General features: G+C 51.8%; 7 protein-coding genes across 7 annotated transcripts; 6 read left to right on the forward strand and 1 right to left on the reverse strand.

Annotated features, from left to right (window-relative positions):
* The first annotated feature begins 531 nt into the window (after positions 1 to 531).
* K452DRAFT_273131 (uncharacterized protein) lies at positions 532 to 2,291 on the forward strand. The gene is made up of 6 exons (XM_033539130.1): positions 532 to 808; positions 863 to 1,103; positions 1,153 to 1,346; positions 1,398 to 1,606; positions 1,661 to 1,859; positions 1,913 to 2,291. Exons 1-6 carry the CDS (start codon positions 569 to 571, stop codon positions 2,171 to 2,173), a joined length of 1,344 nt encoding a protein of 447 aa, XP_033396244.1. The 5' UTR covers positions 532 to 568; the 3' UTR covers positions 2,174 to 2,291.
* Positions 2,292 to 2,470: 179 nt separating this feature from the next.
* K452DRAFT_359588 (uncharacterized protein) lies at positions 2,471 to 3,613 on the forward strand. Its single transcript, XM_033546284.1, has one exon. It carries the CDS (start codon positions 2,693 to 2,695, stop codon positions 3,308 to 3,310), a length of 618 nt encoding a protein of 205 aa, XP_033396245.1. The 5' UTR covers positions 2,471 to 2,692; the 3' UTR covers positions 3,311 to 3,613.
* A 222-nt stretch (positions 3,614 to 3,835) lies between these two features.
* Positions 3,836 to 5,531, forward strand: K452DRAFT_288612 (uncharacterized protein). Its single transcript, XM_033540694.1, has one exon. It carries the CDS (start codon positions 4,144 to 4,146, stop codon positions 5,191 to 5,193), a length of 1,050 nt encoding a protein of 349 aa, XP_033396246.1. The 5' UTR covers positions 3,836 to 4,143; the 3' UTR covers positions 5,194 to 5,531.
* Positions 5,532 to 5,713: 182 nt separating this feature from the next.
* On the forward strand, positions 5,714 to 6,803 carry K452DRAFT_288613 (uncharacterized protein). Its single transcript, XM_033540695.1, has one exon. It carries the CDS (start codon positions 5,762 to 5,764, stop codon positions 6,749 to 6,751), a length of 990 nt encoding a protein of 329 aa, XP_033396247.1. The 5' UTR covers positions 5,714 to 5,761; the 3' UTR covers positions 6,752 to 6,803.
* Positions 6,804 to 6,908: 105 nt separating this feature from the next.
* Positions 6,909 to 8,728, forward strand: K452DRAFT_288614 (uncharacterized protein). Its single transcript, XM_033540696.1, has one exon. It carries the CDS (start codon positions 6,921 to 6,923, stop codon positions 8,604 to 8,606), a length of 1,686 nt encoding a protein of 561 aa, XP_033396248.1. The 5' UTR covers positions 6,909 to 6,920; the 3' UTR covers positions 8,607 to 8,728.
* Positions 8,729 to 8,910: 182 nt separating this feature from the next.
* Positions 8,911 to 10,062, forward strand: K452DRAFT_273139 (uncharacterized protein). The gene is made up of 4 exons (XM_033539131.1): positions 8,911 to 8,964; positions 9,019 to 9,036; positions 9,097 to 9,300; positions 9,449 to 10,062. The coding sequence occupies exons 1-4, from the start codon at positions 8,920 to 8,922 to the stop codon at positions 10,046 to 10,048; spliced, it is 867 nt and encodes a 288-aa protein (XP_033396249.1). The 5' UTR covers positions 8,911 to 8,919; the 3' UTR covers positions 10,049 to 10,062.
* A 68-nt stretch (positions 10,063 to 10,130) lies between these two features.
* On the reverse strand, positions 10,131 to 11,966 carry K452DRAFT_252228 (uncharacterized protein). Its single transcript, XM_033538245.1, has 3 exons — positions 11,565 to 11,966; positions 11,260 to 11,504; positions 10,131 to 11,210 (listed from the first exon to the last, which is right to left on the reverse strand). Exons 1-3 carry the CDS (start codon positions 11,928 to 11,930, stop codon positions 10,331 to 10,333), a joined length of 1,491 nt encoding a protein of 496 aa, XP_033396250.1. The 5' UTR covers positions 11,931 to 11,966; the 3' UTR covers positions 10,131 to 10,330.
* Positions 11,967 to 12,067: the final 101 nt, after the last annotated feature.

Below are 12,067 nucleotides of genomic sequence, written 5' to 3' on the forward strand. Positions count from 1 at the left end.
TTGGGCAATTCGATGGCGTTCAAATTGTGCGATTATACCTGCATTCCGGTCGAAACGGTTACACGGAAACAAGATGTTATACATTACGCTACTTGATTGACAATGGCCAATGGCATAAATAGTTGCTCAATAGTTAGCCATGGCTCGACAATACAAGCTCCAGCTGATAGTGCAGATTACTAGGTAGTCCATCTAAAAAATCGGACGAAGGATGATAGCGCTATAACTTAATTTCGTCCAATGCTTGAACTCATAAGATGCAGCTATAAAATAAACAAGATTTTGCCATTTACAACATGAACTTCTTCTGTGCCCCCTGACAATCGAGCGACATTTAAATGCGGGGTTATTGATTTGTAATGCCACCTGTCTTCATTTCGACGCTATGACGTCGATACCATGCGATTAGCTGTTCGGCAATGGGATCCGCATTGAAGAAACCTTGTACTTAGCGCCCTACATTTGTAATAACTACTACTTAGTGGTGTATAAAGGGAAGCAGTTATCTCACATCGACCTGTAAATATACCTACCCATCAAAGACACGGCATATTGTCAACCACCAAAGATGGCACCGCCAAGATACGAATCCGCCGATGTTGATCCTGCCCCTCTGGGCAAGCCGCTCAGGTTTGAATTTTCAGGCAAGACGGCGCCAAACCGATTTCTCAAGGGCGCCATGACGGAGCGGCTCTCCTCCTGGGACCCCAAGAAGTTCGAGGTCAGGGGTGTTCCCTCCAAAGAACTGGTGAATGTATACAGGCGTTGGGGAGAGGGGGAATATGGCGTACTTCTGACCGGCAACATTGTACTTTTCTTGTATCCTATAGTAAGCGCCTTGACATGCTAATGCCATAGGCAGATGATTGAGTATGACCAGCTTGAGGCTGCTGGTAACCCCATCATCCCTAGGACAGCTGAGTTCTCTGGAGAGCGCTTCGAGGCTTTCAAGCAGATGGCCACCGAAGGAAAGAAGCATGGCTCTTTGATGGTCGGCCAAGTGAGCCATCCAGGAAGGCAATGCGAGAACAAGATTCAGCCGAACCCGGTATCTGCATCTGATGTCCAATTGCAGGGCAATGTCATGGGGATGAACTTCAACAGTATGCTGTCGCGCAACCTGTAATACGGACGAATGCTAATAAAGACTAGAGCCACATGCCGCGAGCCAAGAGGAGATTGACAGAATTGTCGATGGTTTTGCTCATGCTGCTGAATACTTGGAGAAGGCCGGTTATGATGGAATCCAGCTACATGGAGCCCACGGCTACCTTTTGGCGCAATTTCTTTCACCAACCACTAACAAACGTACTGATAAATATGGCGGTTCTTTGGAGAACCGGGCGGTATGTGCACAATTCGATTTGAAAAGGAAATATGTACTGACTTGACCACAGCGGCTGATTATCGAAATCGGCCAAGAGATCCACAAGAGGACCAGCCAGAGCTTTGTCGTTGGTATCAAACTCAATTCTGTGGAGTTCCAAGAGAAGGGATTTGAACCAGAGGAGGCCAAGACGCTCTGCGCACTCTTGGAGGAGCACAAGTTTGACTTCGTCGAACTTTCTGGTGGTACTTACGAGCAACTCGCGTTTGTTCACAAGAGGTACAGTACATTTCAACCTCACGATATATGGAAGTATTACTGACCGTGAGAAAGGGAATCTTCCAAGAAGCGTGAGGCATTCTTTATGGAGTTTGCTGATTTGATCGCCCCTGTCCTTTCGAAGACAAAGACGTATGTCACGGGCGGTTTCAAGACCGCTGGTGCAATGGTAGATGCCCTCAAATCAGTTGACGGTATTGGCATTGCCCGTCCAACTACTCAGGAACCTCGCTTCGTCAAGGAGCTTCTGGAGGTAAGACAAGTGCTGCCTGTTCATCCGATAATGTGCTGATGCATTACCAATAGGGCAAATTCAAGGGCGCCATCCACCAGCGAGTTGATCCGGAGAATTTCGGTGTAACCAATGTCGTCGCCGGTACTCAGATCCGCCAGATTGGGAAGGATCAGGAACCGATTGACATGAGCTCTGAAGAAAACGAGAAGGCCTTTATGAAAGACATGGGTGAATGGGCAGAGATGATGGCCAAAGATTCCGAGAAGCTGAAGTACGGTTACATTGACCTGACTAGTTCATCCCCAGTCCCTTACGGAACCCCTTCAGTTTAAAGAATAGGTCAAGCAAAGCGATGACTTACGCGGTATATTAGGATAGAGTCCAAAATGTTTTACATTAGCTGCACAGATGATAGTAATGAACTTATACTCCTGAAGGAGCATCATAGCCATGGTTGATGTATGATCCGAAAATATTGTTGCCATGCCCAGAACGTTGATTTGATGCTTACTTGAATGTTTGAGACAAGAAAACCTGGCTCGCGTTACAGTGCTATTAACACAAAGCCGTCGGTGTGCTTTGTGAATTCATTGTCTTGAAATAGGACGATAACAAAGAGTCGAAAAGGTGTGCGATTAATATAGATAACAAGAACTGAAAGAGTCCTCGTGTCTTTGTTTTGATATTTTTTCTATAATGACTTTTTTTTTTTTCATTGTGCCCGGTAATATCATTTCCTATATAAATATCATTGCTACCAACAGTATGGAAGGTTAGAGAATTTACGACACAGAAAGAAACTCACCTCTGGTAGGGAGTTAATTATCACAAATCCAGCCCGAGTTAACAACATGTACGAAATCAGACCGATACCTGGAAAGGGCCTAGGTGCTTTTGCTACACAGGACATTCCACGCGGAACCAAAATCATCAACGAAATGCCGATAATGACGACGACGGGGGGAGTTAATGATAATCTGGTGAATCAGTTTTGGACGAAGTTCTGGGCGTTGAGTGTGGCGCAGCGAGTGCGTTTTCGAAAGCTCCATGCATCCCAGCCCTACTGCGAATACTGGAAAAAGCGGTTTCGCATACGCGCAGACATTAATGATGACGAAATTTTAATGCCTGGCATATACTCGACGAACGCCTTCAATTTAATTGTGAGAGAAGAACAAGTCAAAGCCGAAGGGCTTTTCATAGAGGCATGCAGGATCAACCATGCATGCGTCAGTAATGCCCAACAACTTCCGGAAATCAGGTCTTACAGACAAATCGACTCTTGCAGACAAGTCATTGTAGCTGTCCGCAACATAGACAGGGGCGAGGAGATCACGCTGCCTTATACCCATGCTGTTGTAATCGAGCACAAGAAAGGGCGGAAGTATCGGATCAAACCAGTATGTTACAACGACCGACAATTCGAACTCAGCCGGTATGGGGTTCGAGTGCACATGCCCGGCATGTGAGCTATCCACATATGCAGCCGCAACGGACGTCTTGTCGGCGGAGCTGGAAGCTGAGCTGAACGACGCGTTGGCTGTGATACTCGTGTGGCAAGGCTGTGTACTCGAACAGGAGCATGACGAGGGCCGTAGGATATGGATGGCCAGGGCGGGCATCACCTTGGACGGTGTCATGGCGGATTTCAAGACGGCACGATTGGTCCTTCAGCTCCGCCTCATGCACGAACCGGCTCGACAGCAGACAAGGAGCAATGCGGAGATAGTGCAGAGGTGCATAGCCGGGCTGGAAGAGGATTTAGTGTATAGTGGAGAAGCACGGTGAGGGCGGCGACAAGGCGGAGATTGGCGAGGAGTTGAAGGGTGTTAGCGAGCAGGACCGTGGGTGGAGGGCCAGACAGAAAGTAGAAGTAATATGGAGTGATTGGCTGGGCTAGGACGTTGGCCCGTCGACCAGCCGCCCCCCCACATGCCAGCTCAGGATCGTCAGGGACTCCTAGTGCCCAAGTGCGTGCACGGGGTGAGACCAATGGGCTTTTGGGCGATGCAGGGACTGGCTGCGGCTTTGCAGCATCAGAACACAAAACTTCGACCTCGACCTTCCGCCGACCCGGGCGCGTGCCTTGCTGCTGCCCCGTCTCGCCCGCCTCGCCCGTCTCGACCCCCCCGCGACTTGCCACAGAGCAGCCTTTGCGGTGTGGCTCATCCCTCGTTTCCACCTGAGCCTGAAACCGCCGACGCGACTCGCAGCCGCCGCCCGTCGTTAAGACTACACCATCGCCCGCGCTCTTCCTCTTATCATGCCTTGAGCCTCCCTCTCCGAGCCGCCCTGCAGCACCATGAACGCTTGCTCCGACGCCGCAGACGCGCCCGCCAGCAGCGATCGGCGCATCTCCACATCGCCACCCACCTCGCCTGCGGAGAACACAGACATGAAGAAGCTATCCCTCGAGGACATGGACCACGTCGATGAGCTACCCGCTGCTGCCGCAACGCCGATGCACCCAGAGACGCCGCGCCGCCTGACAGACCCGACCCTGTCGGCCCTCCTGCAGCCCCAACAGTCCCCCATGCCGCGAAACCGCTCCCCCTATACTCGGAACCATCTGCGCTCCAGCTCTCTGAACGTCCCAGTCATGACGCGAGCTCATTCCTCGCCCACTGTGATAGGTCCCTCTGGTCATTTGACTTTCGCCTCAGTGCCGAGGCCCTCTAGTCCGATGCGCTCACCTGCGCGCGTCCGTGGTCCTCCCAAGCTGAGCGGTGACGAGCCATATCCGCACCCGAGCAATTCAAGCGCCTCAGATATCGGCAGCATCTCAGAAGACAGGGAATTGAACTTCGTGCCCCGTTCAACTACCGATCGTGTGGCGGAGAACCTATCATCCTTCTCCCATTATGCTGGCAATACCTTCCCGCGTCAACGACGGCGTCCTACCTCTCCTTTATATCACCCCTCCAATGCTCCGTTTGGCTATTCCAGCGCTCCATCGACTCCTTCGCATGCTTCGCCACCGCTGCCGTCGGCTAAATTCAACGAGTCATTTCCCCAGAACATCAGTTACCCCAGTTCTTTTTCCTCCTCATCTGTCCCCTCGACGCCAACATCAATCCGCTCTCGAAGCCCTAGCATCTCCAGTCTCGAGACCATTCCCGACACCCCTGACGCAGAAGAAGCTGCCATTGAGGCCGACAGAATCGCCAAGCTGGAAGCCGCAGCGAAAGCCGCCGAGGGAGGAAATGACGGCATGAGAAGAAGCAGTCTCGATGTTCCCCGCGTCCGTAATGCTGGCTTTGGCGCAGGCAGCAGGGACAAGAGAAAGCGATGGAGTGTCTGCGGAGCCGAAAAAAGAGGCGACCTTGACCTGGAAACCATCTGGGAGGACTAGTCCCTCAAAACTCTAACACTGAAGCAGCTAGACTTCGCTCTCCGGTTAACTACGACAACACCGTGATAGGTGGTTTCTATATGCATACGCGCGCTCACAGCGCTCAAGGAGTTCATCGGGAGGATTATCTGGGCTTTTGCTAAGACTTGGGCATGGTTAGTTGATGGGATGTAACCTGGCGTTTTTTGGTTTCTTTTGGCGGGAGCTTTGCAAGCAACACAAGCGACCACAGTACATGAGAAGCATGATACCCAGTCGTTGTGCATTTCTTTCGTCAATTTTGAAGATCGGCTGGGTATCCAGACCTTGCGAACTACTAGAACAAATGAATACATGACATTGCTCATTGACGTCCTGGCGGAGGTTAGGTACAAAGAGAGACTTCATGGAAGGGCCGGGCTAGTCATGTCGTGATGTTGGAAGGTCCAGGCGATTCATGACCCCACACGATGAGTAACGTGATGTAAGTAGTGGCATGGCTCCGGGGCAACGTCCGACCACTATTTAAAACGCTCCACATCGCATCGCTCAGTACTCGCCAGGTCGCACACCCACAGGACTCCACACAATGATCAACTTCGCAGTAATTGGCACGGGCTGGATCACCGCCTCGTTCATTGAGTCGGCCCAAGCAACCAACGAATGGAAGTTGGCTGCCGTTTACTCCAGGAAGGAAGAGACGGCCCGCGAATTCGCAACCAAGCACGGCGTCGACAAGATCTACACTTCTCTCGAGGATCTCTCCAATGCTACCGATATCCAAGCTGTTTACATTGCCTCTCCGAATGCACTCCACTACGAGCAGGCCAAGTCAATTCTCTCGGCGAAAAAGCACGTCATTTTGGAAAAGCCGGCGACGTCTACCGTGGCCGAGTTCGAGTCACTGTACGCGTTGGCCAAGCAGCAAGGCGTCTTCTTGATCGAAGCGAACCGTCACATCCAGGAGGCGAATTTCAAGGTTTTGCAGAAGAACCTGGAAAAGCTGGGACCGTTGTACGGTGCTTCATTAAACTATGCCTCTTACTCATCGCGATACAACGCCGTACTCGCTGGGGAGACGCCCAACATCTTCTCCCTTTCGCTCTCGGGCGGTTCGCTCGTTGACTTGGCCGTGTATCCCATCTCGGCTGCCGTTGCCCTTTTTGGTGCCCCGAAAGCGCAGTCATACAGCCCAGTCATCATTCGTACCGGCGCTGATGGCGGTGGGCTCATTATGCTGCAATACGACAATTTCGCTGTTAGCATCAATGCCTCAAAAATCTACACCTCGACCGCCCCAAGCGAAGTGTTTGGCGAGAAGGGTACGCTGGTCGTCAACGGCGTGACAGACATTGACAGCATCGAGTATCTGGATGCCAAGGCGAAGCAGAAGACGCAGCTGGCAGGAGAGAAGGCCAAGTTTAACCTAATGGAAGAGGCGGCCGAGTTTGCCAGGATCATCAACGAGAAAGATGCGGCCGCGGCCAAGAAGCTGGAAGAAATGAGTCGGATTGTTATTGGCATCACGACCGACTTGAGGCGTCAGAACGGCATCGTATTTGATGTCGAGAAGAAATAAGCATGTAGATTGATAGCATGTGGCTGGTTACACAGCATAATGCACAGGCTCTTTGAATATATGTATAGTGGTCTGTGCATATTCCGGGTAAATGCCTTGTGCGTCATCGGGGCGTATCGCCCGAAGTCGCGTCGCAGCCTCACAACTCAAAGCTCAACCCGTCTGCACCATGGGCAAAGGCACGGACAAACTCTACATCACCCACTCGGAATGGGCTTCTGAGGACGCATATTCGGCCAGCTATGGATCTGGTGTCAACAAATCCAAAGCGGTCGGCGCGTCATTTAGGCGACTGCCCTTCAACTTCTGCGCTCTCTCGCTCCAACCCTTCAGCCACCCGGTCTGCACTGCTACCGGTACCATCTTTGACCTGACCAACATCCTCCCTTGGCTGAAGAAGCATGGCACCAACCCCGTGGACGGCTCGCCACTCAAGAGCTCGGAACTCGTCAAACTGAACTTTGCGAAGAACGACGACGACGAATATGTCGACCCGGTCACCTACAAGGTCTTCACTGAGAACACCCACATCGTCGCACTGCGGAACAGCGGCAATGTATTCGCGTGGGATACGGTCGAGCGACTGAACATCAAGGCGAAGAACTGGCGCGATCTGGTCAGCGACGACGAATTCACGCGCAAGGACATCATCACGTTGCAGGATCCGTTAAACTTGGCGGGGCGGGATTTGAGCGAGTTTAAGTATCTGAAAGAAGGGACCAAAACTTTGACCGAGGAACAAGAGGCTGAGAGAGCTGGTGGTGTCAACACTGAAGCTTTGGGCAGTTCGGCCAAGGTGCTTAAGGCTAAGGAGGCCGTGGCGAAGGCTAGGGCCGAGAGGGAAAAGGCCGCCAAAGCCAAATCTTCTGGTGGTGTTGCTGCTGCGCTTGCATTGGCAAGGAAAGAACAGGGTGCTAACTCAAACGCGCAACAAAACAAGTCAGCACCGTACAATGCAGCACAACACACCACCGGCAAGGCGGCAGCGTCTTTCACCAGTACCGGCCTTACTCCGCATACGTCTGGCGAGCGAGCGCTCTTGTCTGAAGAGGAGTACATGCTGAAGCCTCGCCGCGTCAAAATCCCAGGCTATGCTCGCATCCAAACAAGCCTCGGAGAACTCAACGTCGAATTACACACCGAATATGCGCCCAAGGCGGTATGGAACTTCGTTCAACTGGCCAAGAAAGGGTACTACCGCAACATAACGTTTCATCGTAACATACGCAACTTCATGATCCAGGGTGGTGATCCCACGGGCACCGGTCGTGGTGGCACGTCAATATGGGGGAAGAATTTCGCCGATGAGTTCGACGGCCCGAACACGCATGACACTCGTGGTATCCTAAGTATGGCGAACAAGGGGAAAAACACCAACTCTTCCCAGTTCTTTATCACATACCGTCCGGCCAAGCACCTTGATCGTAAGCACACGATCTTCGGGCGCGTCGTCGGTGGTACGGACACTTTATCTAGGCTGGAAAACGCAGAGACGGATTCTTCAGATCGTCCACTCGAACCACTTATGCTGGAAGATGTTGTTGTATTTGTTGATCCTTTTGAAGAGTTCCAGAAGCAGAAGGCTGAAAAAGACGCCAAAGAACGGGAGGATGAAGAGGTTCAGAAGGCGGGTGGTACGGTGGATGATAAGACGACGTGGACGGGCAAAAGGATTCGTGGTGATGGATCGGTAGAACAGGCAAGTAGTTCTGGGGGTGTTGGAAAATATCTCAAAGCGGCCATGGCAGAGCAACAAGCGGACGAAGATGAGATTGTGGGGGAGTGGGATGCGCCGGAGGAACCGGTGAAAAAGAAGGCTCGGACGGGCGGGTTTGGGAATTTTGACAACTGGTAGTAGGCATCGCAAGGACCATGGCGTTAGGCGCAGAGAATGGCAAGAGGGGCCTTCGTTCTGTATCTACACATAAGCAATCGTGCATAGCATGGTGATGATATGCAGAGAAGTTCACTTGGACATTTAAAAACCATTGGATTTAAAAGTTGTTTCCTGAGTTGAGCGAGGTATAGACAGGAACTAGGACTGGACGTACCAGATGTTGGGAATTCGGACCGGCTTCGTCCTGATTGGCCAGTTCCGCTTATATCTCAACTTCCTCCTTGAGGACCTCAGTAATCCATCCCAACATTGCTAATATCAACAGACCACTATGGATGTGCCAGTGGCAGCTAATGTCCTAGGCACCATTGGAGCCGTACGTTGCACCTTTGTTAGCGGTATCAAAAAGCTGATTTTGCCGAACCCTTAGATCTGCTGGTCTATCCAGGTATAGCTCAATAACCCCATATAACCGACTTATCGGGTGGCGATGCTTATGTGGCCTTAGTTGATACCGCAGATTATCATAAACTACCGTCGGCACCATGCTATCGGGTTGCAGCCTGGGATGATGATTCTTTGGGCCTGCGCTGGTGTACCGCTGGGCGTATATAACATCGTCCAGGACTTCAATATCGCGTTACAGGTCCAGCCCCAAATACTCACGTTCTTGAGCCTTGTGACATGGATGCAATGTTATTACTATCAGCGGGTGCGTACAGCGATGTTTTCCAAACAAACGGCTATTTCTTATTTTATCTCCATCAATGTCATACTCCTTACCTGTTTTCCCTATTGTCTCTGTTCTATAGACTTAACAATTTCATGTGCCTGATGAACTCACCCTGACAATATCTTAGGGCCGCATCGTTCTTCAGTCTCTCGTCGTTGTCCTTCCACTCGCCATCTTCATGGCAGGCATCGAAGTAACTTTGATATTCTCGCTCCGCATCGCATACCGCCGGCACATCGATTGGCCCTTGACCCTAATGGGTGTACTAGCGGCCGTTTTCCTAGCTGCTGGCGTACTTACGCATTACGTGGACATCTACGTACACCGCACCGTGCGTGGAATCTCGTTTCTCTTCGTGGGAATCGATGCCGCCGGAGACCTTTTCAGTCTCATCAGTGTGTTTTTCCAGCCAAAGCTGGATGTCTTGGGCATGGTTACGTATGGGGTTGAGTTGGCGCTTTGGCTGGGTGTGTTCGGCTGTGGTGGGTATTTCAACCTATTGCCTTGGCTTAAGCGAAAAGGGTATCTGAGGGCTGCACGGAAAGATGAGGATGTTAGAACGAGTGCAACGGCTTCTGAAAATGAGAGAGCGGGCGGTGGTGCGAATGTGGATGATGTTATGATACAAGACCTGCCGTCTTCGACGTCAGTCTTTCGGACACCCTCTTCTGATGTGGAACTCAGAAGGGCTAGGTCAGCTGGGGCCAATAGAGAACAACCGATATAAAAGGATTAACAGAGACTGTTTCCACTCAAATTACTAGCTGTGTTTAGATATCTTGTAAAGGAAAATTGATCCATATGGGCTACCACGAACTGTATCCACTAATATTTGATAGCACGGAGCTCAACCAGTTAAGAATTGCACGAAGATTGCTTGAAAGATGGCATTGCAGGCAATGCCGGCATATAATTTTTCTTGACATGAAAAAATGCTGTTAAACGCCGTGCCTCTTTTTCCGACCCTCATTAACCAAATGAAGACTCCAGCAAGAGCAGAGCAAATCATCTATGAGTCTACAATCATCATGGTATCATCACCTCCATTTCCGGCCTGCGGCTCCACCACAACACCCCTGCCTCTTCCCTCAAGAAGTTCTCGCCTGACCTCTGGTCCGATCTGCTTGTGGCCCTTAACGAGCAGCAGATCCAACAGGGCTTCTCTTTGGTCCTCGGTAATGTCGTTTCTGTAGCGCTGCGCAAAAGCAAGCAAGCACTGGTGCCAAAGTACCGGCAACTTGACATCGCCGCTCTTAGATCCCGGGCCAGCAACGTCAGTCATAGCATCTGCGTCACCCGCCAACAGGTCCGAGTTCTTGAAACGGAGGAAATGGAAAACCAGGGCGTCGATGACCTTGTACGGGAGAGCATATTTCTTCTCCAGCAGCGTGCGGATAAAGATGTTTGTTGCGCCACCGGCGACCGTGCTGACAGACATCTGCTCAGCAGCAATCTCACACAACCTATGCAGTGCCGCCGCAGAGTGGAGAACGGGAATGGAGACACGAGCCAGTACGCTGGCTATGATGTGAGCTTCTCTGAGAGTGCAGTCCCCGCCGCCGACAAGCGGAAACAGAATACCCTTGAAGAAAGCAGCTGGCTTGTACAAAGCTTTCTTGAGCGCCTTGTACAAGTGCACGTTCAGCTTCTTCTCTTTAGAGTCGTGGATATCGGCCCGGACCCGCTCAAGAAGGATGCTGTTGAGGAAGATTTGCGTAGTTTGAGGGGTCGAAGAGACGAAAAGCTTCGTAGCTTCATAGCAAACGTTGGGGGTCCACGAATCAGGCCGCGTGATGGATATCAAAGTCTCCCACTCAGGAAGCGAAGGCAAGATTTTGAAGGGCTTCGGAAGCTTGCCAGACTTGTAGCGCGAAAGGATAAGCCCGACTCTGTTCGACTGTTAGTGAGAGAAACCGGAATGCAAATTGCAAAACATACTGTGTGTAGACCTCGACGACCCTAGCGGGCAGTTCTACAGCATCCTCGGGCGCACCTCCGCCTATAATGTCCCTAGGTCCTTCTGCTGCCTCCTGCGCTTCCCTCTCGGCAATCTTTTCAAGAATCAACTCGGCAAGGTTGGTGCCTCCGGCCTGCTCTTCGCCACCACCTGGTTGGAAGAGGTGCGAGGGGTCGGAGGTAGGGTTGAAACGGTTGAAGAGGTCGAGATCTTCCGGATCGATTTCCTACAAGCCAGTCGGGTCAGCGATGTGGCGCTACCAAAGGATGTCCGCTACAGCACGTACAATCTCCTCAACTATCTCTTCCTCGTCTTCGTCGCCCCAGGCATCGTCGTCATCTTGGCCAACAACCTCCTCGTCCGATTCAACGCCATCGTCGAGCCTCGACTCGAATGCAAAAGCAGGGTTTGGCTTGGGCGGCCTGCGAGCATTCTGCTCCAGCTCCTCCTCATCGGCCAAGTCCTGACCGATTTTCAAAATCTTGCGCGACGCCTTGGAGTCGACGAAGCCCTCGTCATCGCGGTTGTCGCTGTTCGCCTTCTTCCTCTTGGCGGCCTTTTGCTTGAGCGGGTGGGTGGGCGCGTAGTCCTCGGAGAGCGGGTTATGGCGCCTGGCCTGGCGCGCGTCGGCGGAAGTGGATGCCTTGGGCATGGCTGTGCAGGAGTGGTGCGGTGCAGTGCGGGCAAGAAACGGGCGAGTGAATTAATTTTATGGCGGACCGCTCTTATCGTCGCGCGGACTGTCCTCACCGCCTTCGGCTCATTCTTATTATTGGCGCGCGCGCATTA

Source organism: Aplosporella prunicola (genome assembly GCF_010093885.1).
Source record: "Aplosporella prunicola CBS 121167 unplaced genomic scaffold K452scaffold_16, whole genome shotgun sequence".
Lineage (NCBI taxonomy): Eukaryota > Fungi > Ascomycota > Dothideomycetes > Botryosphaeriales > Aplosporellaceae > Aplosporella > Aplosporella prunicola.

Excerpts from the sequence above, each read along its gene's own strand:
- K452DRAFT_273131 (XM_033539130.1), top strand. The coding sequence starts at position 569 with ATGGCACCGCCAAGATACGAATCCGCCGATGTTGATCCTGCCCCTCTG. Across the intron at positions 809-862 it reads TACTTCTGACCGGCAACATT|ATGATTGAGTATGACCAGCT; the intron begins GTACTTTTCTTG and ends TGCCATAGGCAG. Across the intron at positions 1,104-1,152 it reads CATGGGGATGAACTTCAACA|AGCCACATGCCGCGAGCCAA; the intron begins GTATGCTGTCGC and ends AATAAAGACTAG.
- K452DRAFT_359588 (XM_033546284.1), top strand. The coding sequence starts at position 2,693 with ATGTACGAAATCAGACCGATACCTGGAAAGGGCCTAGGTGCTTTTGCT.
- K452DRAFT_288612 (XM_033540694.1), top strand. The coding sequence starts at position 4,144 with ATGAACGCTTGCTCCGACGCCGCAGACGCGCCCGCCAGCAGCGATCGG.
- K452DRAFT_288613 (XM_033540695.1), top strand. The coding sequence starts at position 5,762 with ATGATCAACTTCGCAGTAATTGGCACGGGCTGGATCACCGCCTCGTTC.
- K452DRAFT_288614 (XM_033540696.1), top strand. The coding sequence starts at position 6,921 with ATGGGCAAAGGCACGGACAAACTCTACATCACCCACTCGGAATGGGCT.
- K452DRAFT_273139 (XM_033539131.1), top strand. The coding sequence starts at position 8,920 with ATGGATGTGCCAGTGGCAGCTAATGTCCTAGGCACCATTGGAGCC. Across the intron at positions 9,301-9,448 it reads AATGTTATTACTATCAGCGG|GGCCGCATCGTTCTTCAGTC; the intron begins GTGCGTACAGCG and ends ACAATATCTTAG.
- K452DRAFT_252228 (XM_033538245.1), bottom strand. The coding sequence starts at position 11,930 with ATGCCCAAGGCATCCACTTCCGCCGACGCGCGCCAGGCCAGGCGCCAT. Across the intron at positions 11,505-11,564 it reads AAGAGATAGTTGAGGAGATT|GAAATCGATCCGGAAGATCT; the intron begins GTACGTGCTGTA and ends ACTGGCTTGTAG. Across the intron at positions 11,211-11,259 it reads GTCGTCGAGGTCTACACACA|AGTCGGGCTTATCCTTTCGC; the intron begins GTATGTTTTGCA and ends ACAGTCGAACAG.